At 41.0% G+C, this 23626-nt stretch overlaps 1 protein-coding gene across 1 annotated transcript in view; it reads right to left on the bottom strand.

Moving 5' to 3' along the window:
* LOC133554629 (guanine nucleotide-binding protein G(i) subunit alpha-1-like) overlaps positions 1 to 23059 on the bottom strand; it is a 49181-nt gene extending 26122 nt beyond the window's left edge. Inside the window, exon 1 of the mRNA XM_061903598.1 lies at positions 22576 to 23059. Coding sequence (XP_061759582.1) covers positions 22576 to 22693 — 118 coding nt within the window. The 5' untranslated portion in view covers positions 22694 to 23059. The remainder of the gene's footprint in view (positions 1 to 22575) is intronic.
* Positions 23060 to 23626: the final 567 nt, after the last annotated feature.

Raw genomic sequence — 23626 nt, 5'->3', positions numbered from 1 at the left:
TTACTCGTTTAAATCCTTTGGATTGTGCCCTTAAAGACCTCCTGTGTCAAGGAAACTATTCCCCGAGCTTGTAAACATTAACAAAACCAAAATATCGACCTAATCACTCACTTTTCTAAGCACATATTTCTTGGTGTTGTTAGTTTAGCATTAGCTTAATTATTAGCATGACTGATTACTATTTTACATGAAAGTGACTAACATTATCTTAGGGGAGTGACTCCACATTGTGTATAGACATTAGGGCTGCAACAACTAATCGAATAAATCGCTTAAAATTGATTATAAAAATATATGGCGATTGATTTAGTCATTGATTCGTTGGTTGTAAGCAATGCGCATGCGTGGAGGCTTTTATTTATTTATTTATTTATTTTTTTATATATATTTTTTTCCCTAAACCTTTATTTATTAACTGCAAGATTTACAAACAGCTGAAAAACAATAATCAAAATAGGTACACAAACAGTACAAAACAGTGCCAGGTCTGCGCTGAGGCTAAGTCTCATGTGGTGGCAGTGAGCCAGCCAATGATGTGTCATGTGCAGCTCACGTGACCACGCCATCTCTTTTGTGGAAACGTTCGAAAAATGGCGGAGGGAAACAGTACGGATAGTTCAGCGGAGAAACATCTCGAGGTTATTGCTTCAATTGAGAAAAGTGTACGACATAATTTGTCCAAAGTGTCGGAACACTTTACTTTAAAGACTTCAAAGAAGATATTTCCTGCAAAACGTGAAGCATGGACGTCGCGTGGCACGGAAGGACAACATTGCTTCGGCAGCACCTGAACAGGAAGCATGTTGGAGCCATGGATGAAGAGAACTCACAGTACGTAACTTTTTTAAGTCCATAGTCCAAGTATATTGATCCGTCATGTCCGTCTTTGTGTGTTTTTAATCTTTTGTTAACCAGGATATTTTTTTTCTGGAAGCACAGCAGCAACTGTTGTGTATTAACTTTCAGAGTGTTAAGAACTTTTTGGATAGTGCGGTAACTTCATTTTCTGTGTTTTTTTTGAGTCGCAACAGGCATTCAGAAGTTCAGCTTTTTGTGAGTAACTTTAACGTTATGTCTTTGTTGCAACGCGGGGCTGATAATGTGTCTCCAGCACATTTGACTCCGTTTTCAGAGAGAAAACGCACGTATAAACGTAACGGACAGAAATATCTCAGGTTGGTTTGATAATGAATTAATGTAGCCGGGCCCAATAAAGCTATATACATCTATTTAGACTTGAGTGACACTTTAGTATAACTAAACGTTATGAAGGTGCTGGAATATTTCATGCTATTAATCAGAGGTAGCCTAAAGTGAATCCTTTATTATTCAGAACAGAATGTGTACTATATCTGATCCAGTTTTGATCTGATGAGTTACATTTTTGTGTTGTTATTGGTGTATTCTGCAACTCCAATGTCCATTTATTTAATTTAGTTTTTTTTTTTAATGTGGTGGCGTATTTTATATTTTACGTCAGAAATAATTAATAAAATCAACTGGGGATGTATTGAGTTACATGTAAGTGATGCTACTATGTACGTTCATAATATGGTTTTACTCATTTCAGAAAGAAACAAGCCAGCATTAAAGACTTGGTACAAAGGAATGTGTGCACACCACAGCAAGCGTCTGCATTGACTGATGCTACCTGAATATGTTGCTAACTGACATAAGGCGACTATCAATGGTGGAGGATGAAGGTTTTAGACAAATGATTCACGTCTTCAACCCTGGTTACACTCTTCCCTCGAGGAACCATTTTACCAAACTGATGGAGAGGAAGTACGAGCAGACATTCCATGCAGTGTAGACTGACATAAAAGCCACCCAGAGCAAAAGTGCTCTCACTACTGATGTGTGTACAAGTGTTGCCTACCTTGGCAATACATGCTACTACATTGAAGAGGAATGGAACATGAAGTCAATCTGCCTTACGACCATGCCACTAGAGGAAAGACATTCAGCATCCAACATTGCAGAATGGTTGGAATAGGTAGTAGCCAGGTTTGAAATTCCCCTAAGCAAAATTATTGCTCTTGTGCAGGACAATGGTGCAATTTATAAAAAAAAACAAAAAACATTTTCATAACACTTGCCTTGTTTTATTTGGCTAGTCAAAAGGACATGGTGCCAGAACAATATCCCTTGTGGATCATTAAAGTTTGTCTAAGTCTAAGTACCGGTATGCTGTTTTTTAAAAGAAAGTAATGGAAAGGATAGAAATGTAGTTTGTCTCTTTTATCCGATTATTAATCGATTAGTCGAAGTAATAATCGAAAGATTAATCGATTATCAAATTAATCGTTTGTTGCAGCCCTAATAGACATACAGCCTTGGTCAAAAGTTTACATACACTTGTAAAGAACATAATGTTATGGCTGTCTTGAGTTTTCAATATTTTCTACAATTTTTTTTTTTTTTTTTTGTGATAGAGTGATTGGAGCACATACTTGTTTGTCACAAAAAACATTCATGAAGTTTTGATCTTTTATGAATTTATTAAAGGTCTACTGAAAATGTGACCAAATCTGCTGGGTCAAAAGTATACATACAGCAATGTAAATATTTGGTTACTTGTCCCATGGCAAGTTTCACTGCAATAAGGCACTTTTGGTAGCCATCCACAAGCTCCTGGTTGAATGTTTGACCACTTCTCTTAACAAAATTGGTGCAGTTCAGCTTAATTTGTTGTTTTTCTGACATGGACTTGTTTCTTCAGAATTGTCCACATGTTCTCAATGGGGTTTAAGTCAGGAATTTGGGAAGGCCATTCTAAAACCTTAATTCTAGCCTGATTTAGCCATTATTTACCACTTTTGACATGTGTTTGACATTGTCCTGTTAGAACACCCAACTGCGCCTAAGACCCAACCTCCGGGCTAATGATTTTAGGTTGTCCTGAAGAATTTGGAGGTAATCCTCCTTTTTCATTGTCCCATTTACTCTCTGTAAAGCACCAGTTCCATTGTCAGCGAAACCGGCCCAGAGCATAACACTACCACCACCATGCCTGATGGAAGGCTTGGTGTTCATGCGATTAAAGGCATCACCTTTTCTCCTCCAAACATATTGCTGGGTATTGTGGCCAAACAGCTAAATTTTTGTTTCATCTGATCACATAACTTTCCTTCATAAGGTATTATCTTTGTCCATGTGATCAGCAGCAAACTTTAGACAAGCCTTAAGGTGCTGCCTCTGGAGCAAGGGCTTCCTTCTTGCATGATAGCCTCTCAGTCCATGGCGATACACAGCACACTTGACTGTGGACACTGACATCCGTGTTTCAGTAGCTTCCAATTCATTGCAGACCTGATTTTTGGTGGTTCTCGATTGACTCTTGATTAACCTGACCAATTGTCTCTCAGCAGCAGATTATAGCTTGCGTTTTCTTCCTGATCGTGGCAGTGAAAAACTGTGCCATGCACTTTATACTTACGAACAATTGTCTGCACAGTTGCTCTTGGGACCTTAAGCTGCTTTGAAATGGCTCCAAGTGACGTCCCTGACTTGTACAAGGCAATGATTCGTTTTTTCTGATCTGTGCTGATTTCCTTTGACTTTCCCATTGTTGTGTTTGTAACAGAGTCTAATGACTGCATCACATGAGCCCTATTCAAATGGACTCAGATAAGTCAACAGGTGTCGTCAATCATAATCACTCACATGAAGTTAAGAGGCCATGCCTTGAAGCTAATTTGATTGTAACTTTTCTACATCACCAACATTGATGAGGTATGTTGCTGTATGTATACTTTTGACCCGGCAGATTTGGTCACATTTTTAGTAGACCTGTAATAAATTCATAAAAGAACCAAACTTCATGAATGTTTTTGTGACAAACAAGTATGTCCTCCAATCACTATCACTAAAAAATAAGAATGGTAGAAATTATTGGAAACTCAAAACAGCCATGACATTATGTTCTTTTGACCACGACTGTACACAGTTAGCTGCTAGCTGCCTGTCAACCAGGTGACCAAAGATAAATAGTGTCAGCCAGGCGGGATCAGTGTTTGTGATCTGCATTAAAAGTCATTAATCGTCAATGGTGAGCACATACTTATTCACAAAAATTGTCTGATGCTGATCTCTGGCCGATCGATACATCCCTATTTCAATTAGTTTTTAAGTCCAACGTGTACCTCTGCAAAAACGTTTTGCCTGATGATGGCCATGTTTGTCACTCAATATTGCCCACATTTTACAGACATGTGCTTGTCAGTCCACTAAAGGTGTGTACCAAATTGATTCCTGATGATGGAAGATTCGGCTTCAAACCCTAAGTTACCGTGAGTGTTTTGCAGAGCGCACTGACCTGTGTGACATACAGTATATAAAATTAATCTGACTTAAAGGCCATACTCTAATTTTCAATTCACTTTCAATTTCGTCAGACATCAGATTTCGGAGCTCATACAGGTTCAGAAAAAAAATCCACTGATATTACCACTCTTTGTTGAAAGGCTACCAGAGCCGCAAAATACTATATTTTCCTCCATTATCCTTGTATGTTTAGTGTGATTTTTTGTAGATACTATACCTTCCGACTGGATGCCGACCTATCTGCAGTATCTTGTATGGCTGCCCATTTGCTTGACAACCTGATCACTAATCAGTTGTACATTAAATTTCGCTTATCGGTTAGTTTAAATTGTCTTTTCAACTGCTGGGAATTTTAACATCTGTGCTGACTCCTGTCCCCATCCGGACAATTAGACTTGCATTTATTGGTGAGTTAGTCATATCAATAGGTCCTGGCAGAATATGATAAGCAGAAACAACGCTCTCTCGATTACTCTTTGTAATTTCGATACAAGAGAACACATGCAGCCATGAAGACGTCACTCTCGGTTCATTTGGAATGCTGGTTCTGTTTGGAGAAAAAGTGTTGCCAAACACACAGTGGGTGTAAACTGGGGCATTCCACCAATTTCAGCAAGTCTGTGCTTCTCATCCATGATTGAATGTATCCTACTAGGATGCGTTGTGGAAAAACTGTCACGTGGTGCTTGCATCGTGATGCGCATTTTGTAACCCCAAGATGCAGAATGGACCAATCGGAAGAGAATTGCAGGTAAGAGCCTTGGTTTAATACAAAAATAAAATAACACTGGTACAAAAGTCAAAAGAAAATGCGTGCCTACGCACGGGAACCTAAAGTTAAACTTGTCATGGAGTCCAAGAGTCCAAATTTGACGTGCCGAGCGCACAAGAAGCTAAGGCGAAATTTAGCACAAGTACATACATTGATGATACCCACGTGAATGTTGATTAGAGCAAACAAAAGATCCAGACAGAACACAGGGAGAAGGCAGGCTTAAATAAGGGCAGTAATCAAAACAAAGGTATGCGTCAACCAAAAGTAGCAGGTGGAACAAATATGAAAAACATGGTAACCAAGTAAATAAGGAAGTGCACAAACAAACTAAAAAAATCCACAAAAGTCTATGATCCGGGTAGCGGATCATGACATTACACCCCCCGCCCCCTAAGGGACAGATCCCAGATGTCCCAAAAAAGATTGAACCCCCCCTCCCCACAACAACAAAATCCAAAAGGGAGGCGAGGACAAGGTGGAGGGTCGCCAGGTCGTGTGTTCCCGAATCCACCGGGGACACGTCAGGTGGCGGCGGCGAATGGAGCGCCTCTGCCGCAAAAGTCTTGGTGGACAACCTCGAGGAAGCCACGTTCGTGGCCGACGTGGAGGTGGATGTGCCCGGCGAGGAGGACGACCAGGGCACGGCCACGGACGTGGAGGTGGATGCACCCGGCGAGGAGGATGACCAGGGCACGGCCACAATCGTGGCCGACGTGGAGGCCTGGAAGCAGCAGACGAAGACGGCGCTGGTGCCGCAGGCGGAGCAGGTGCGGGTGCTGCAGCCGAAGCAGGCACGGGTGTAGCAAATGAAGCCAGCGCTGATGGAGGAAGCCGACGCTGGAGCTTGACGTGCCAGCCGAGGAGCAGGAACTGGTACTGACGCCAGCCAAGGTGCAGGTACTAGTGCCAGCCGGGGTGCAACTACTGGTGCCAGCTGAGGAGCAGGTACTGGTGCCAGCCGAGGAGAAGGTATTGGTGCCAGCCGAGAGTCAGATGCTGGAGTGGGTTCCAGCCTAGGGCCTGGTGCTGGAGTGGGATCCAGATCGGAGTCAGGTGCTGGTGTGTGAACCAGCCTAGGACTAGGACTATGACTAGGACTTGGACTATGACTAGGAATCAGACTATGACTAGGACTATGACTCGGACTTGTACCAGGACTTGGACTAGGACTTGGACTAGGACTTGGACTAGGACTTGGACAAGGATTAGGACCAGGACTAGGACCAGGACTCGGACCAGGACTCGGACCACGAGTCGGTCCACGAGTCGGACCAGGAGTCGGACCAGAAGTCGGACCAGAAGTCGTGCAAGGACTAGGGCTAGGGCTGTGACTTGGACCAGAACTAGGACTATGACAATGACTATGACTAAGGCTATGACTAAGACTAACAGGTGCAACCCGTGGTGCAGCTAGCCGTGGTGCAGGTGGAGGTGGTCTAGCTGGGGGTTGCGGTTTAGCGGGTCGAAAGACCGGTGGTGGAGGTCTAGCAGGTGGTTTCGGCTTGGCGGCCCGGAAAACCGGTGGAGGAGGTCTAGCAGGAAGTTGCGGCTTAGCGGGTCGAAGCTGTGCTACCTGCGTAGCACAGTTGCCAGCACTAGCCCCCCTCTAAGACACGAATCCCAGACGCGCTCCCTGTGGTCAGAGATTGACCTTAAGGGTGGGAGGTGGAAGGTAGGGAGGGGGGTAGACTGGGTGAAAACAAATGTCACTGGGGGCGTAGCCAAATTCACAGGGGGCGGGATTTGAAAATCATAATACTGAGGAAAACTAAATTTGGAAAAAAATCTATCATATGGATTAATACTAGAACGAAATGCTTCAGTGGGAGACTTGCAAAGGGAAAAAAACGCATCAAAAAATTTTTTGGGGTGTATGACGTCATCCAAAGTGGAAGGGATGACGTCAACAGGGGGTAAGTAGAGAACAGTCAGTGGCGGAGGGTTGCTTTTGCCACACAGCCCAGTAGGCAGGGTGTTTGGAAACAAGAAAAAGGGAATTACCAAACCTCAAAGGGGAATACTGGGCTGTTGTCGGCGTGCTGCTGTTCGGGGGAGGAGTCTTCAGAAGCGACGCGGCATTGCGAGGCGAAAACTCCAAGTGGTCCACTGCGAGGTGACAAGTTGCTGGATTTTTTCTGTCACATAGTGCTCGCATCGTGATGTGCGTTTTGTCACCCCAAGATGCAAAATGGACCAATCGGATGAGAATTAGAATAGAATAGAATAGAATGAACTTTATTGTCATTATGTTTGCATATAACGAGATTAAAAACTCCAACTTAAGGTGCGGTAGTGGGAACAAATATGGGGTGAAATAAATGACATAAGAGGTAAAAAGGAAAAACTAACAATTGAAATAAACAGACTATTATCCAATAAAAATAATAAGCAATCCTGTACAATATACAAAACACTATAGAAGTACAAAATACTGTACAATATACAGAGCAAGACAAGAGTACCGGAGTAATAAATAACAATCAGTGTCGGACGTATTGCACTCGAAGGGTAGTATTGCACAGTAGGGTATTAGGGCATGATATTGTATAGGGGTGAATTATTATTATTTTAAGTTAGAGTTCAACATGGTGACAGCTTTGGGAAAGAAGCTGTCTCTGAGCCTGTTTGTTCTGGCTCTGATGCACCTGTAGCGCCTGCCTGATGGTAGCAAGTCGAACAGGTGGAAGCCAGGGTGTGTGTCGCGCTACATAATGAAGATATATTTTGCAATATTCCTCTCAAAGGTTGGGACCACATCGGAAAATAATGGTGAGCATGCACCAGGCTGACGCAAAACTCCAAAATAAGAATGTTTCAAATGTCTCAAATGTCTCATTCCAATTTAATTCCACAAATTTGAATTGAGGTTTGAAACAGGAAGTTCAATTGAAGTTCAAATTCAAATTGAATGAAGTAGAATTCCATGAAATTCCAATTGATAATTTGAGAATCATGCTATACAGCAGGGGTCGGGAACCTTTTTGGCTCAGAGAGGCATACAAGCCAAATATTTTAAAAATTATTTCCGTGAGAGCCATACAACTTTTTTTCCCTTTTTTTTTTAAACACTGAATACAACAATATGCGTGCATTTTTAAGAAAGACCCACATTTTTAGAGTATAATAAGTCTCTTATTCTTTTTAATAACATTGTTATTCTGAGGCTAGCCAAAAGTAAATAAAACACTTCTTACCATTAATGCGACTTCTTGAACAGGTGTGGTAGAAACCGGATGGATGGATGGATGAAAATGCATGAGAATGTTTTATATTTTGAACGTTATTTTTGATACAGCGATTACCAGCGGATTTATTCATTACTTATCGTGTTAAGCAATGTCAGCTAAAATGTATCTGAGAGCCAGGTGCAGTCATCAAAAGAGCCACATCTGGCTCTAGAGCCATAGGTTCCCTACCCCTGCTATACAGTATATTCCTTACATAACCGTTTTACATATTTTATAGAAATGTCATTACTATGAACCTCAGGTATAAATTGTATTTTAAAAGTATGTTTGATTTAAAAAAAAATCCTTCAGTTTGATGTATTGTAACTTTCTAAAAATGGAAAATGGTGGAAAAACAATTAATTTCTCAGGATGCTTTACTTAAAGGCCTACTTGAATGAGATTTTCTTATTTAAACGGGGATAACAGGTCCATTCTTTGTGTCATACTTGATAATTTCGCGATATTGCCATATTTTTGCTGAAAGGATTTAGTAGAGAACATCCACGGTAAAAAGTTCGCAACTTTCGGTGTTAAGAGAAATGCCCTACCTCTACCAGAGGACGCAGACGATGACGTCACACTTGTGGGGACTCCTCACATATTCACATTGTTTTTAATGGGAGCCTCCAACAAAAAGTTCTATTCGGACTGAGAAAACGACAATTTCCCCATTAATTTGAGCGTGGATGAAAGATTCGTGTTTGAGGATATTGATAGCGACGGACTAGAAAAAAAAATGATTAAAAAAATAAGTTAAAAAAAAAACGCGATTGCTTTGGGACGGATTCCGATGTTTTTAGAGACATTTACAAGGACAATTCTGGGAAATCCCTTATTTTTCTATTGTGTTGCTAGTGTTTTAGTGAGTTAAATAGTACCTGATAGTCGGAGGTGTACGTCCACGGGTGTCTTGATGCCAATGTCTCAGGGGAGTCGACGGCAGCTTTATGGACGGCACAAGCTCAGCTTTTCTCTGGTAAGAAGCGACTTTTTACCACAATTTTCTCACCGAAAACTGCTGGTTGACAAACCGTCGTGATTAATGTTTGCTTGACCGCGCTCTGATCCATAGTTAAGTTTCACCTCCAGGAATTTTAAACAAGGAATCACTGTGTGTTTGTGTGGCTAAAGGCTAAAGCTTCCCAACTCCATCTTTCTACTGTGACTTCTCCAATATTAATTGAACAAATTGCAAATGATTCATCAACACAGATCTCCAAAATACTGTGTAATTATGCCGTTAAAGCAGACGACTTTTAGCTGTGTGTGTGTGCAGCGCTCATATTTCCTTGAAACCCGTGACGTCTTGCGTACACGTCATCATTATACGACGTTTTCAAGACAAAACTACCGGGAAATTTAAAATTGTAATTTAGTAAACTAAAAAGGCCGTATTGGCATGTGTTGCAATGTTAATATTTCATCATTGATATATAAACTATCAGACTGCGTGGTCGGTAGTAGTGGGTTTCAGTAGGCCTTTAATCCTAGTTGTCACACCCCGCCTCGGGTGAAGGTAATGTAACCTTTGCAAACCGGACTTCAAATCAAGGATGGCAAGGCACGCAGTGGTAACAGTTTACTAACATTTATTTAAAATCCCAAAAAGTGTCAAGAGGTGAACAACAACAGAAAGACCAAGCACCCACAATCTCAGTAGTTGGTTTGATGTATGAACCTCGAAACTCTTGGTCAGGACAGACAACCTCCTCTGGCAGTGACAGACAGCAGACTGGCAGAAACAGGGCATTTTCCCCACTTAAAAAGCCCATAGCCCCGCCCACTCACTGGGACCAATTTGACAGGGGGAATTAAGAAATCGGTTATTTTGTTATTTACACCATAAGTAACTATCACGTCTAAAAAGTATTCACATTGTACTTCTGTATTTGTAAAGCAGTAATTGTTTGTACCCAGTGTATTCAGGCTTAGACAACACAACTTTCAAATGTCCAGTGTCCCTCTTCAACACCCAGTTACTGACAATCATGGTTTAGCCCAAATTAGGCCTAATTAGTCCAAGCAGGAATGCTCACCTACATAAAGGCCTCAGCCCCTTCCTGATTCTTTTAGCCACACCTTCAGAGCCATGGTGAGTGACAGGTTGCAACTTGTTTGTGGAGCATGCTGTTTGTAGTGTGTCAATGTTGAGCTTCTTAACATATGTGCATGGTTTGAGAGGAAGCCAAAGGTCAAACAGTGACAGTATGGGGTCAAACTGTCACACTAGTATATAAAATTAAGGAATTTATGTTCAGTGTTTATAAAGTATTTTTAGTATTTAAGCCAAAACCTTTTTAAATATGACACATTTTTTTCCTGTTACTTGCGCCGTAAAAAAAAAAATCAATTTTAAATTAAAAGTAAATTACAGGCTAATATTTGCATTATTTTCACAGTACCATCGACAGTAATTAAAAGTAAGTTTAAAGCTGTGATTACAGTGTTTAAATACAGAATTGCAGTGCCTTGTTTTACCTCAGTCACAGTAAACTGCCTGTAGTTTTACGCAAAGTAAGTTACTGCGTGAGTTACTGGCTAAATTCATTTGCAATACATTTAATTTTGCTTCCTGTAATTCCGATAAAGCATCATGTGGGGAGGATTCAATCAAATTCGAATTAAAATTATTTCAATCAATTGAATTGAAATTCCAATGCTGAAATCTATCTATGATTAGAATCTAATTTGGAATATTCTTTTTCCATGTTCTCACCGTGCTTGGATGGGTTTTCGCAACGTACTCCAGCCTCGACTGTGTTCCAAAAACATGCATGTTGGGTTAATTGTAGACCCAAAAATGTTCATAATGCGAGTTTCATTATACATACTGTATATATTCAGCCACTTGACCCAAGGCAGCTATGATAAGCTCCAGCACACCTAGGACAATAACGTGGACTAGCAGTATCAACAATGGATGTTTTTTCAAAGTTTGAAAATAAAGGAATGGTTAAACCACGGGTGTCCAAAGTGTGGCCCCGGGGCCATTTGTTGCCCACAGCTTGAGTTTTGTCGGACCACAGCCTATTGTCAAAACAAAATCAAACCAAAAACAGTAACATTTAAATCAAAAAGTATAATGAGAAAAAGCTGCCATTTCGATACTAATAACTTTGCACCCTTTGCAACAAACCCAACAAAAGTTATGTTATTGTTTGTTTTTAGTTTTTTTTTTTTTTTTTTTTTTTTTTTTTTTTTACAAAACAAAAACATACTAAAACAGCTCCCTGCATGCTTTGACTTTTTAAGTGTGTGCCCCTAAGTGGAAAATATTTAAACAACCCTGATAAAGCCAACTTCACAATTGGAGAATGTACACTCTAATGGTGGTTTAATGCACATACTGTACATGTCCATTAGAATTAATGGGTAAATACCCACTCCGGTCAATGGTTAGCATGTGAGCCTCATACTCAGAAGACTGAAGGTTAGGTTCCAATCTCCATTTGGGCATCGCTTTGTGGAGTTTGCATGGTCACCCCATGTGTGGGTTTTCTACAGGTACTTCCTCACACATTTCAACGTATTGTCAGCTTAATTGCAGATTCTTAAATAAAAATACATATATACATATATATATATATATATATATATATATATATATATATATATATATATATATATATATATATTGGGGCTGTGAATCTTTGGGTGTCACATGATTCGATTCAATATCGATTCTTGGGGTCACGATTCGATAAATCGATTTTTTTCGATTCGATTCTCGATTCAAAAACATTTTTTTTTTCTCGATTTAAAAGGATTCTCTATTCATTCAATACATAGGATTTCAGCAGGATCTACCCCAGTCTGCTGACGTTCAAGCAGAGTATTAGATTTTTGTAAAAAGCTTTTATAATTGTAAAGGACAATGTTTTATCAACTGATTGCAATAATGTAAATTTGTTTTAACTAATAAACGAACCAAAAATATGACTTATTTTATGTTTGTGAAAATATTCTACACAGTGTGTTGTCAAGCTTATGAGATGCGATGCAAGTGTAAGCTAGTGTGGCACTTTTTTTTTAATTTTTTAAAAAGTCTAATGATAATGTCAATGAGGGATTTTTAATCTCTGCTATGCTGAAATTATAACTAATATTGATACTGTTGTTGATATTAATTTTTGTTTCAATACTTTTGGTTTGTTCTGTGTAGTGTTTGTGTCTCCTCTCAAGTGCTCTGTTTATTGCAGTTCTGAGTGTTGCTGGGTCGGGTTTGGTTTTGGAATTGGATTGCATTGTTATGGTATTGCTGTGTAGTGGTTTGTTGGATTGATTAAAAAAATAAAGTAAAACAAAAATAAAAAAACATTTCTTTTTTTAAACAAATAAAAAAAGTTCGATTTTTAAAAAATTTTAATCGATTCTGAATAGCACAACATAAACAATTCAATTTGTATTCGAATCGATTTTTTCCCACACCCCTAATATATATAGTAACATTGAATGCGACAAAATCAATTGAATGCTCTGAGAATAATTGTCCATAAGTATCAATGTGAGTCTAAATGCGCCCTGCATTTGGCTAGCGACCAGTCTAGTGTGTACAACACCCAAAGTCAAGGGTGTCACCCGGGATAGACTCCAGCTCTCCCATAACCACAATCAGAGCCGGACTAACCATTAGGCCAACATAAACAATGATTAATAAAGTTTTCTTCTATTGAAAACAATAATTTAGTTTTTTGTTTTAATTCATGCACTTTGAGATAAATTAAGATACATTAAAATGCTGAATCAGTATGACATTTGATTTATTCGACAGCACCCCCCTCTTTACTCGCTAGATGGACTTTTCTACGCTACTTTGCATGTGCAGACTTGATTCAGTAGGACATACCAACACAAACCTGTTGGTGCAGTTGTGAGATGTTTTTTTATCAAAAGGAAGTGAGGTTACTAAAGTGGAGAGGAAAAGACTACCTAATAGTCCTGGGTGATAAACAAATTTGAATAAATTCTGAGTTTTTTTGCAGACCATCCATCCATCTTCTTCCGCTTATCTGAGGTCGGGTCGCAGGGAAAGCAGCCAAAGTAGGGAAGCCCAGACTTCCCTCTCCCCAGCCACTTCGTCCAGCACACGATTTTTAAAAATGAAAAAAAAATCAATGATTTTCTCTTCTTGCTACGGCACAACTTTTGCCTCCAGGAGCTTCCGCCCTCCCCCTTATTTATTTATTGAGAGTCACACACATGTAACATAACATGGCTAATGCAAACGATAGCAAAACGTTTGTGCCAATGTTTTGGTTTGGTTTTGTGGAAACAGGAATGGAACCAATGACTGCAAGTTGCAAAGTTTGTTTGAAAAAAGCAGAAGCACAACAAACTTATTGCAGCAACTGGAACAGAAGCATCCAGCCAAGTGGGGGAAATGCAACTCTTTACAAAGCAAACAAGAAAATAACAACAAACAACCTCCAGCTAAAATTCCATTTACTGAGGTGGATCCCAGGCTCGAGATCTTTCTGTGTGGAGTTTGCATGTCCTCCCCATGACTGCATGGGTTCCCGCCGGGTACTCTGGCTTCCTACCACTTCCGAAGACATGCACCTGGGGATAGGTTGATTTGCAACACTAAATTGGCCCCAGTGTGTGAATGTGAGTGTTGTCTGTCTATCTGTGTTGGCCCTGTTAAGAGGTGGCGACTTGTCCAGGGTGTACGACGCCTACCGCCCGATTGTAGCTGAAATAGGCACCAGCGCCCCCCGCGACCCCAAAAGGGAATAAACGGTAGAAAAATGGATGGAAAAATGGATGGAATTATTTACACAAGGTACCATGTATGATGAGAAATAAGGACAGTGGAAAACAATCAAGTCCTTCACTCTCACTATCCTCATTCACGAATCTTTCATCCTCGCTCAAATTAATGGCGAAATTGTCGCTTTCTCGGTCCGAATCGCTCTAGCTGCTGGAGGCCATGATTGTAAACAATGTGAGGGTGTGAGGAGCTCTACAACTAGTGTTGGCACGCGCACATCGTCTGCTACTTCCGGTACAGACAAGGCTTTTTTATTAACGACCTGAAGTTGCGAACTTTATCGTCAATGTTTTCTACTAAATCCTTTCAGCAAAAATATGGCAATATCGCGAAATGAACAAGTATGACATATAGAATGGACCTGCTATCCCCGTTTAAATAAGAAAATCTCATTTCAGTAGGTCTTTAAGTTTGTAGTTTGTCAATGTCCAATATTGGAGTTCATTTATTTGCATGCGATGATTTGCTGCATTTTTATTTACAGAAGTATTTTATTCAAGTCTGTCTCTATTTAACATGTCCACCGCCAAGAACTCTCATTTTCCCACCAGTCACACACGGCTTCCATATTGAAAGAGCTTGGGTACATGTCACTTCGGGTCCAACTGCGCAAGGAATGGGCAATATGACCTAAAATCTGTATTGTACTATTTATTGCAGCCTCCTGCGATAACAATATATATCACAAAATTATTTGGCAAATGAATAATAATATAATCATTTAAAAGCAGCTGACAAAGGCTCCTAATTTGGCTGCTGAGGTATGCAGTAACATATTGCATCATTTAGGGTTGTATTATTTTATCAAAACTATTATCAATCTACTTGTTGAATTTACTGTTTATAGCTTGTAAATTTCTGGTGTAACGTGTTTCTCTTGACACTACAATACTCTCCATTCAATGACTGTAAATAATGTAAAAACAAGAGTAAAAAATAAGTCATACTGTTCCATTACCTTTGTTCATACTACTGTCACTACTCAACTGCCAAAGAACTGTAGACACCTTAATATTTGTTGCTTCCTATACTGTACATACTGTTATACTATTTGATATTGCACTGGTACTGCATTTGACTACTGTACTTCTACTTGTACTGATACTTATACCATAACTACTGTGACTCATTGTGCAACTTAATTGTCTCGTAATTAATGTACATCAGAGCTATTAAATGTTTTGTATTTGTTTGTATCTAGTGTATTAGATTCTGTAACTAGTGTTTGGATCCCACTGTACGCAATATCATTACGGAAATCCAGGGGTCACATTAATTAGAGGACGGGCTTTAATACAAAGCAGAATGGAAGTTTGTTTTCCAATTAGTGTGAACCTGTATGACAAAACGATTGTGGTGGAAAGCTTTAATAGACAAAGAGCGTGGAAAAAAGCATTTCACTGTGGTGTAGTCTGCATGTGACAAATAAACTTGAACCTGAACACTTGAAATGTAAAAAGCATTTATTATTTAACACTTATTGTTTAGTTACTTTACATTTTTCATTTTCCTGAAGGAACTTTCTGAAGGAATCAATTAAGTACTATCTATCTATTAGTTTTGGGTGATACTACAAATTTGGGTATTGATCTAATACCGAGTAGTGATGGGGCAATATTGGCGATAACAATGCTGTTACTTCAAATTTTCAATAATTAAATGTTTTATCGCAATTATAATAAGACAGAAATACAGGATGGAGATGTAACAATACTTAATTGGATATTTAAATTATTTCTTTACGCCCTTTCTTTTAATACATTTTTTTAATCAAAATAAAGTCAATAGTGCAAAATACCTAAATTCATAGAAATACTAATATTGGTTCTGATTTAAATCCTTAGTTTTTTGCACTTAAAGTCCTCCTTGCCAAAGACTTTAAGGCAATTTTGTTGTTATTGTTCCTGAACAAAAACATAAATATATAAAAAAATAAAAATCAATCAAATCACTGTAGTGTCGACTATATACTAATACTAGACTTGGTATCGTTACATCCATTTTTGTATCGATTGCCCACCCTGTTTGCATTAAAAACTTGAGCTTAGCAGCTAGCATATCTTAGGGAAACGAGCGCTCAGGGAGACATGCAGGAAGTTGAACGAAACTAAGAGCGCTGACAGGAAATAAACACAGGTCAGGTGATTGCAACCCACCTGTACCAGCTGCACTCAGGTAAAGGCAGGGTGCAACCTGGACATGTCGCCACCTCATGCTTTACGTTGGCAAGTAGATATGATCATCATAATATAAATCTCACAAAGATTCCTGGGCCCTTTTGTGAGATAACGAGCAAGCCAGTCACGTGATCCGTGATATGTGTGTGGGAACCACAGTTCCTTCCATCAACAACAAATACGAATCCTGCGATGAGGTGGCGACTTGTCCAGGGTGTACCCCGCCTTCCGCCTGATTGTAGCTGAGATAGGCGCCGGCGCCCCCCGCGACCCCAAAAGGGAATAAGCGGTAGAAAATGGATGGATGGACAAATACGAATCATGGCAGACTTTGTGAGGGGACAACAACTTTTTGGGGATAAATTATGATCCAGAACCCTATATTTTTGAGCCCAAACACAAGGAGAATGAGTATCAAGCGCCAAAAGCTGAGAACTAAATAGATGTAGCTTTAGTAAAACACATAATCCCGCAGCTGTATTGCTAAGTGCTAAACAAAAAGACATACAAACATACAAACTAATAAAACAAACACTTACTGTACAATGTCGGCTATCGCTGGGATGTCAATGGTTGGGACACTCACATTATCCCGTTTGGATAAAAATTAATCACAGTCTTTGCAAAGGATTTTAAAAAATACTGCAAAAAAGCGTATCTTTTGCAAATTTCGGGCTCTAAGTTAGATGTCAAAGTTCACCAGCTTGTTAGTCATTCCTCTACTATCCAGGTGAGAGGCATGATTAACTCTCCAATTAACTTTTACCAATTTAGATTAGAGGAGAAGCCGCAGAACATTGGCCATACATTCAGGTCATGTACAAACCCCTTTTCCATATAAATATATAAACGGAATACAATGATTTGCAAATCCTTTTCAACCCATATTCAATTGAATGCAAATCAAGGACAAGATATTTGATGTTCAAACTCATAAACTTTATTTTTTTTGCAAATAATTTTTAACTTAGGGTTAAAAATTGCCAAAGTAGTTAGGAAAGGACATGTTCACCACTGTGTTACATCACCTTTTCTTTTAACAACACTCAATAAACGTTTGGGAACTGAGGAAAGTAATTGTTGAAGCTTTGAAAGTGGAACTATTTCCCATTCTTGCTTGATGTACAGATTAAGTTGTTCAAAAGTCCGGGGTTTTGTTGTCGTATTTTATGTTTGATAATGCGCCACACATTTTCGATGGTAGACAGGTCTGGACTGCAGCCGGGCCAGGAAAGTAACCGCACTCTTTTACTACAAAGCCACACTGTTGTAACACGTGGATTGGCATTGTTTTGCTGGAATAAGCAGGGGCGTCTATGATAACGTTGCTTGGATGACAACATATGTTGCTCCAAAGCCTGTATGGACCATTCAGCATTAATGGTGCCTTCACAGATGTGTAAGTTACCCATGCCTTGGGCACTGATACACCCCCATACCATCACAGAAGATGGCTTTTGAACTTTGCGCTTATAACAATCCGGATGGTTATTTTAATCTTTGTTCCGGAGGACACCACGTCCACAGTTTCCAAATATATTTTGAAATGTGGACTCGTCGGAACACAGAAAACTTTTCCACTTTGCATCAGTCCATCTTAGATAAGCTCGGGCCCAGCAAAGCCGGCGGCGGTCCTGGGTGTTGTTGATAAATGGAGTTTGCTTTGCATAGTAGAGCTTTAACTTGCACTTACAGATGTGGCGCCCAACTGTAGTTACTGACAGTGGTTTTATGAAGTGTTCCTGTGGTGATATCCTTTACACAGTGATGTCGGTTTGATGCAGTACCGCCTGAGGGATCAAAGGTCCGTAATATCATCGCTTACGTGCAGTGATTTCTCCAGTTTCTATAAACCTCTTGATGATTTTACGGACCGTAGATGGTAAAATCCCTAAATGCCTTGCAATAGCTCGTTGAGAAATGTTGTTCTGAAACTGTTCGACAATTTGCCGACAAATTGGTGACCCTCGCCCCATCCTTGATTGTGAATTACTTAGCATTTCATGGAAGCTGCTTTTAAACCCAATCATGGCACCCACCTGTTCTCAATTAGCCTCCACACATGTGGGATGTTCCAGATAAGTGTTTGATGAGCATTCCTCAACTTAATCAGTATTTATTGCCACCTTTCCCAACTTCTTTGTAACGTGTTGCTGGCATCAAATTCTAAAGTTAATGATTATTTGCAACAACAAAAAAATGTTTATCAGTTTTAACAACAAATATGTTGTCTTTGTAGCATATTCACCTGAATATGGGTTGAAAATGATTTGCAGATCATTGTATTCCGTTTATATTTACATGCAACACAATTTCCCAAATCATATGGAAACGGGGTTTGTAGTTGGGAGAGTGGCTGTGCCAGCAACCTGAGGGTCCCTGGTTCAATCCCCACCTTCTACCAACCTCGTCACGTCCGTTGTGTCCTTGAGCAAGACACTTCACCCTTGCTCATCAGTGTGTGAATGTGTGTGCAATTGGATGAATGTGGAAATAGTGTCAAAGCGCTTTGAGTTCCTTAAAAAAAAAAAGGTTGAAAAGCGCTGTACAAGTATAAGCCATTTACAAAGACTAAAACACTCACAGAAACGCAAAATTGAAGGTTATCTATATGTGTCCAATTTAGTTATTTTACCAAAATTACATGGCCAAAAGATTTCAGTGTATAAGTACTTTTGGAGCGCATTCAACAATACTGAGAAAATAATGATAACCATGATAATTCTGGTCACGATAACGGTGATATGCAATTTTCATATTACAACATCCCTAGTTTTGTGGAGAGTCCAAAGTCCTATTTAGTAATTTGTGTCAGGTTCGTCCCTGACAGTTTGGTTATGTTTTAGTTTTTCCCTCTGCATTTGTCTTTGTTTCATCTGTGTGTGTGTGTAGTATTTCCTGTCAGCGCTCTCATTTTGTCTCTTTCCTGTGTTTCTCCCTGAGCGCTGTTTCCCCTCAGCTGTGACTGATTGGCACCTGGCCACACCTATTTTAACCTGCTTTCCCATCCAGTCCGTGCTGGATTATTGTCGTTGCTACCTGTCGTGTCATGTCAATGCAGCGTTGCGGTAAGCTATGTTCAGTAGCTGTTCGTAGCTTATTGTCTTTTGTTCCCTGCTTCCAGTTTTGTTTTTTCTTCGCCAAGTTTGTTAGCCGCCTCGTGCGCGCCTTTTGTTGTACCCTTTGTTTGGTTTTGTTTTTGTGTTAAAGATTAAATCATGTTATCTCACTCAATGTCTGCCTCCTTCTCTGCATCTTGGGGTTCGTCACAAACTAACTTTGACAGAATAATCCAGCCAAATTCTAACCCCACAGAGATGTCTATGGCAGAGAGGCTTAATTTAGCGTTAAAACTAATGGCTAATTTAAAGAAGAGTTCTGCTGCGTTTCAAGCCCTCTCCCACCCACCCATGTTGACTGTGGGCCTATCTGGGGACGTCTGGGACCCGTCCCTTGAGGAGGGGGGCTATGAGTAGCTGTGCAGCTGAGGTACAGCTACTTCTCGACCTAGTGGGTCTGCAACAGATGGCGCCATCATCTCCGGTAGGCCGGCAGACGCCACCATCACTTCCGATGGGCCGGTAGACGCCACCATCACCTCCGGTGGGTCTGAAACCTACGGCACCATCACCTCCTGTGGACCAACAGGCTCCACCATGCACTCCGGTGGGTTAGCAGACTCCACCACGCACTCCCGTGGGCCAGCAAACTCCACCACGCACTCCCGTGGGCCAGCAGACTCCACCACGCACTCCCGTGGGCCAGCAGACTCCACCACGCACTCCGGTGGGCCAGCAGACGCCACCACGCATTCCGGTGGGCCAGCGGACGCCACCACGCACTCCGGTGGGCCAGCAGAAGCCACCACGCACTCCGGTGGGCCAGCAGACGCCACCACGCACTCCGGTGGGCCAGCAGATGCCACCACGCACTACGGTGGGCCAGCAGCAGGGGGCGCCACAATCCTCTCCGGTGGGCCAGCAGCAGGGGGCGCCACCATCCTCTCCGGTGGGCCAGCAGCAGGGGGCGCCACCATCCTCTCCGGTGGGCCAGCAGCACGGGGCGCCACCATCCTCTCCGGTGGGCCAGCAGCACAGGTCGCCACCACCATCCTGTCCGGTGGGCCAGCAGTAGGGGTCGCCACCACCATCCTGTCCGGTAGGCCAGCAGCAGGGGTCGCCACCACCATCCTGTCCGGTGGGCCAGCAGGGGTCGCCACCACCATCCTGTTCGGTGGGCCAGCAGGGGTCGCCAACACCATCTTGTCCGTTGGGCCCACGACCACCATCCTATTCGGTGGGCCAGCAGCAGGGGTCGCCACCACCATCCTGTCCAGTGGGCCAGCAGGGGTCACCACTACCATCCTGTTTGGTGGGCCAGCAGAGAGCGCCACCATACTCTTGTCGGCCAAATATGTGGTAGTTTCACAGGCGACTGCCCCGCAAATTGAGGCGGCGTTCAACTCTCCGTCGCCACCTGACTCTTCCCCGCTGGTCGCGGGGACATTTGGCCTGGCGGCCCACCGCCTTGTCCTCCCTCCACCATCCCTTGACTTTGGACTGTTTTTGGTTTTTTTTTTGGGGGGGGGGGGGGGGTCTTAAACGTCTGTTATCCATTATGGACCGGGGGGCTACTGTCAGGTTCGTCCCTGACAGTTTGGTTATGTTTTAGTTTTTTCCTCTGCATTTGTATTTGTTTCCTCTGTGTCTGTAGTATTTGCTGTCAGCGCTCTTTTTTTGTCTGTTTCCTGTGTTTCTCCCTGAGTGCTGTTTCCCCTCAGCTGTGGCTGATTGTCACCTGGCCACACCTGGAGTCAATCAGCCTGATCCTATTTTAACCTGCCTTCCCATCCAGTCTGTGATGGATTATTTTCGTTGCTACCTGTCATGTCAATGCAGCGTTGCAGTAAGTTATGTTCGGTAGCTGTTTGTAGCTTACTGTCTTTTGTTTCCTGCTTCCAGTTCTGTTTGTTCATAGCCAAGTTTGTTATCCGCCTCGTGCGCGCTTTTTGTTTGTCCCCTTTTGTTCGGTTTTTGTCTTAGTGTTTTATTAAATCATGTTTTCCTGCTCAATGTCTGCCGTCATCTCTGCATCTTAGGGTTCGTCACCAATTAACTGACAATTTGGGCCCGCAAATGACCAAATATGGGTGCACACAAAAATCGATTCTGAATTGCAATTCGTATTCATCCCGATTCTAAATCAATTCCTACTTTTTTTTTTTTTACTTAGAAAAAAAAAGTTTTTATTTTTAATTTTTTTAAATAGTAAACACTAAATTGGCCCTAGTGTGCGAATGTGAGTGTGAATGTTGTCTGTCTATCTGTGTTGGCCCTGCGATGAGGTGGCGACTTGTCCAGGGTGTACACCGCCTTCCGCCCGATTGTAGCTGAGAAAGGCGCCAGCGACCCCGAAAGGGAATAAGCGGTAGAAAATGGATGGATGGATGGAAATGTTTAGGCCATCTCAATGAAACTAGAAGGAACTTTTCTATCTTGTAACCATCCATCCATTTCCTACCGCTTGTCCCGTTCGGAGTCCCAGGGGTATTCTGTTTTGAAAAATGTTTATTATAATTATTATTCCAAATAATAGGAGTGCACAAAAACATTGATTCACATCTGAATCACAATTCCTTTTCATCCTGATTCTAAATTGCTGATTCATAATTTTAATAAATCTGATTAAAAAAGAAAAAGAAAAGTTGTATACATTTTTTTTTCGTATATAAGAACCAATTTTTTTAAATATGCTTTAGGCCTTCTCCAACCAGATGAAGTGTTTTTTAACCTGTTATCTGTTTTGAAAATGTTTAATATAATGATTACACCTAATACATTGCGGGATTCGCAATGAATTAACGTGGACCCCGACTTAAACAAGTTGAAAAACTTATTCGGGTGTTACCATTTAGTGGTCAATTGTACGGAATATGTACTGAACTGTGCAATCTACTAATGAAAGTTTGAATCAATCAAAAAGGTTTAAGTCAGGAATCGTGTAGAATCGAAAATCGTGTTGGATCAAGAATCTTTTCTAAATCGAATCGTCATCCCAGGAATAAGAGGGTCAAATTGTTAAGTACCCAAGGAGTCACACCCCTGCTCTACACGCCCTTGACCCTATTGAAAATGGATGGATCGGTAAATCTAGAAGGTGTCAGCCCCTCAGGTTGGATAAACTGTGGTGATCTGCAGCAGTGGGCTTGTATAATTGAAATAATATTAAAACAACTTTCCACTAACAAAACCATGACTAACTTACAAGTGGTGCGTTCAATGTCCGAACGATTCTTACCGAGTAAAAGCAGCTTCACTTCTCTCAAGGACTTCTCTAAATCTTCTCGAAGGTTTTTATCGATCATCTTGCTTCTCTCCACCGCAGCTTTGTCCTCGGCGCTGATTGTGCAGCCCATGACGGCTCTCGGAACAACTTTTTGACAAATATAGTAGAAATTCTTCTTTTCAGGAGCTCATACGTCGCCAGAGAGAAGCTGGAAAAGCTTCAACAGTTCAACTCCACAAGTGTCCCGGAAAAGGAGCACAAACGTGTCCTGGTGGGTGTTCGGGAATTGTCTCGAAGCACTTTTTCAGCGGTTTGTTAACGTAACAATGACACCGTTTAAAAGTCTAATCATAAATTACAAATAAAAACATAATACAAAGTTTTCCCCCAAAAAACGCGATAAAAAAAGTATTTTCGCCGAGACATTGACAGCTCGCGCCGCTGTCTCTCTGTTCTCTTCATCCAGACGCTGATAAACGGTTCTATGCCAAAGAGGGGAATGGTGAACCCCAAATGCATGCTGGGAAATGTAGTCAGATCCCACACTGAATACTTTCCGATGGAGTGAGATGTCACTTGAGAAAAACCGAGCACATAACTATACAATCTAATGGTTATAACCAACCATTATGCGGTGTTATTTGCTAAGTGTTGCTATTGAAGTTAGTTAGCAACATTAAACGTTCACCCTGGTCTATGTTCGGATTAATGTGGTGTGGCAGTGACCTCTAGCGGTTTTTTTAGCACAACTGCAATTCAATAATTATTGCAAAGCTTTATATTTGTTTGTATTTAATTGTTTGCATGCATCACGTGCTTCACCGTTACCATCATTAATGTGCTATAAAGTGCACTTTGCACACATGTTTTGTGTGTATTCAAACAATAAAGATTCAAGATTCAAGATTGTTTATTGTCATATGCACAGTTAAACAGTTTGCCGTAAAATGAAAATCTTATTTTGCTAATCCAGCCCTCAACAAGTCACAGGGTACTTAGCTAAAAATAAACATAAAATAAGAAATTTAAAAAATAAAAATGTATATACAAGGCACAGTAAGTA

Source organism: Nerophis ophidion, linkage group LG06, assembly GCF_033978795.1.
Source record: "Nerophis ophidion isolate RoL-2023_Sa linkage group LG06, RoL_Noph_v1.0, whole genome shotgun sequence".
In the NCBI taxonomy this organism is placed as follows: Eukaryota; Metazoa; Chordata; class Actinopteri; order Syngnathiformes; family Syngnathidae; genus Nerophis; species Nerophis ophidion.
Note: the sequence above shows the minus strand (reverse complement) of the source record. Positions and strands in the feature narration are given on the sequence as shown.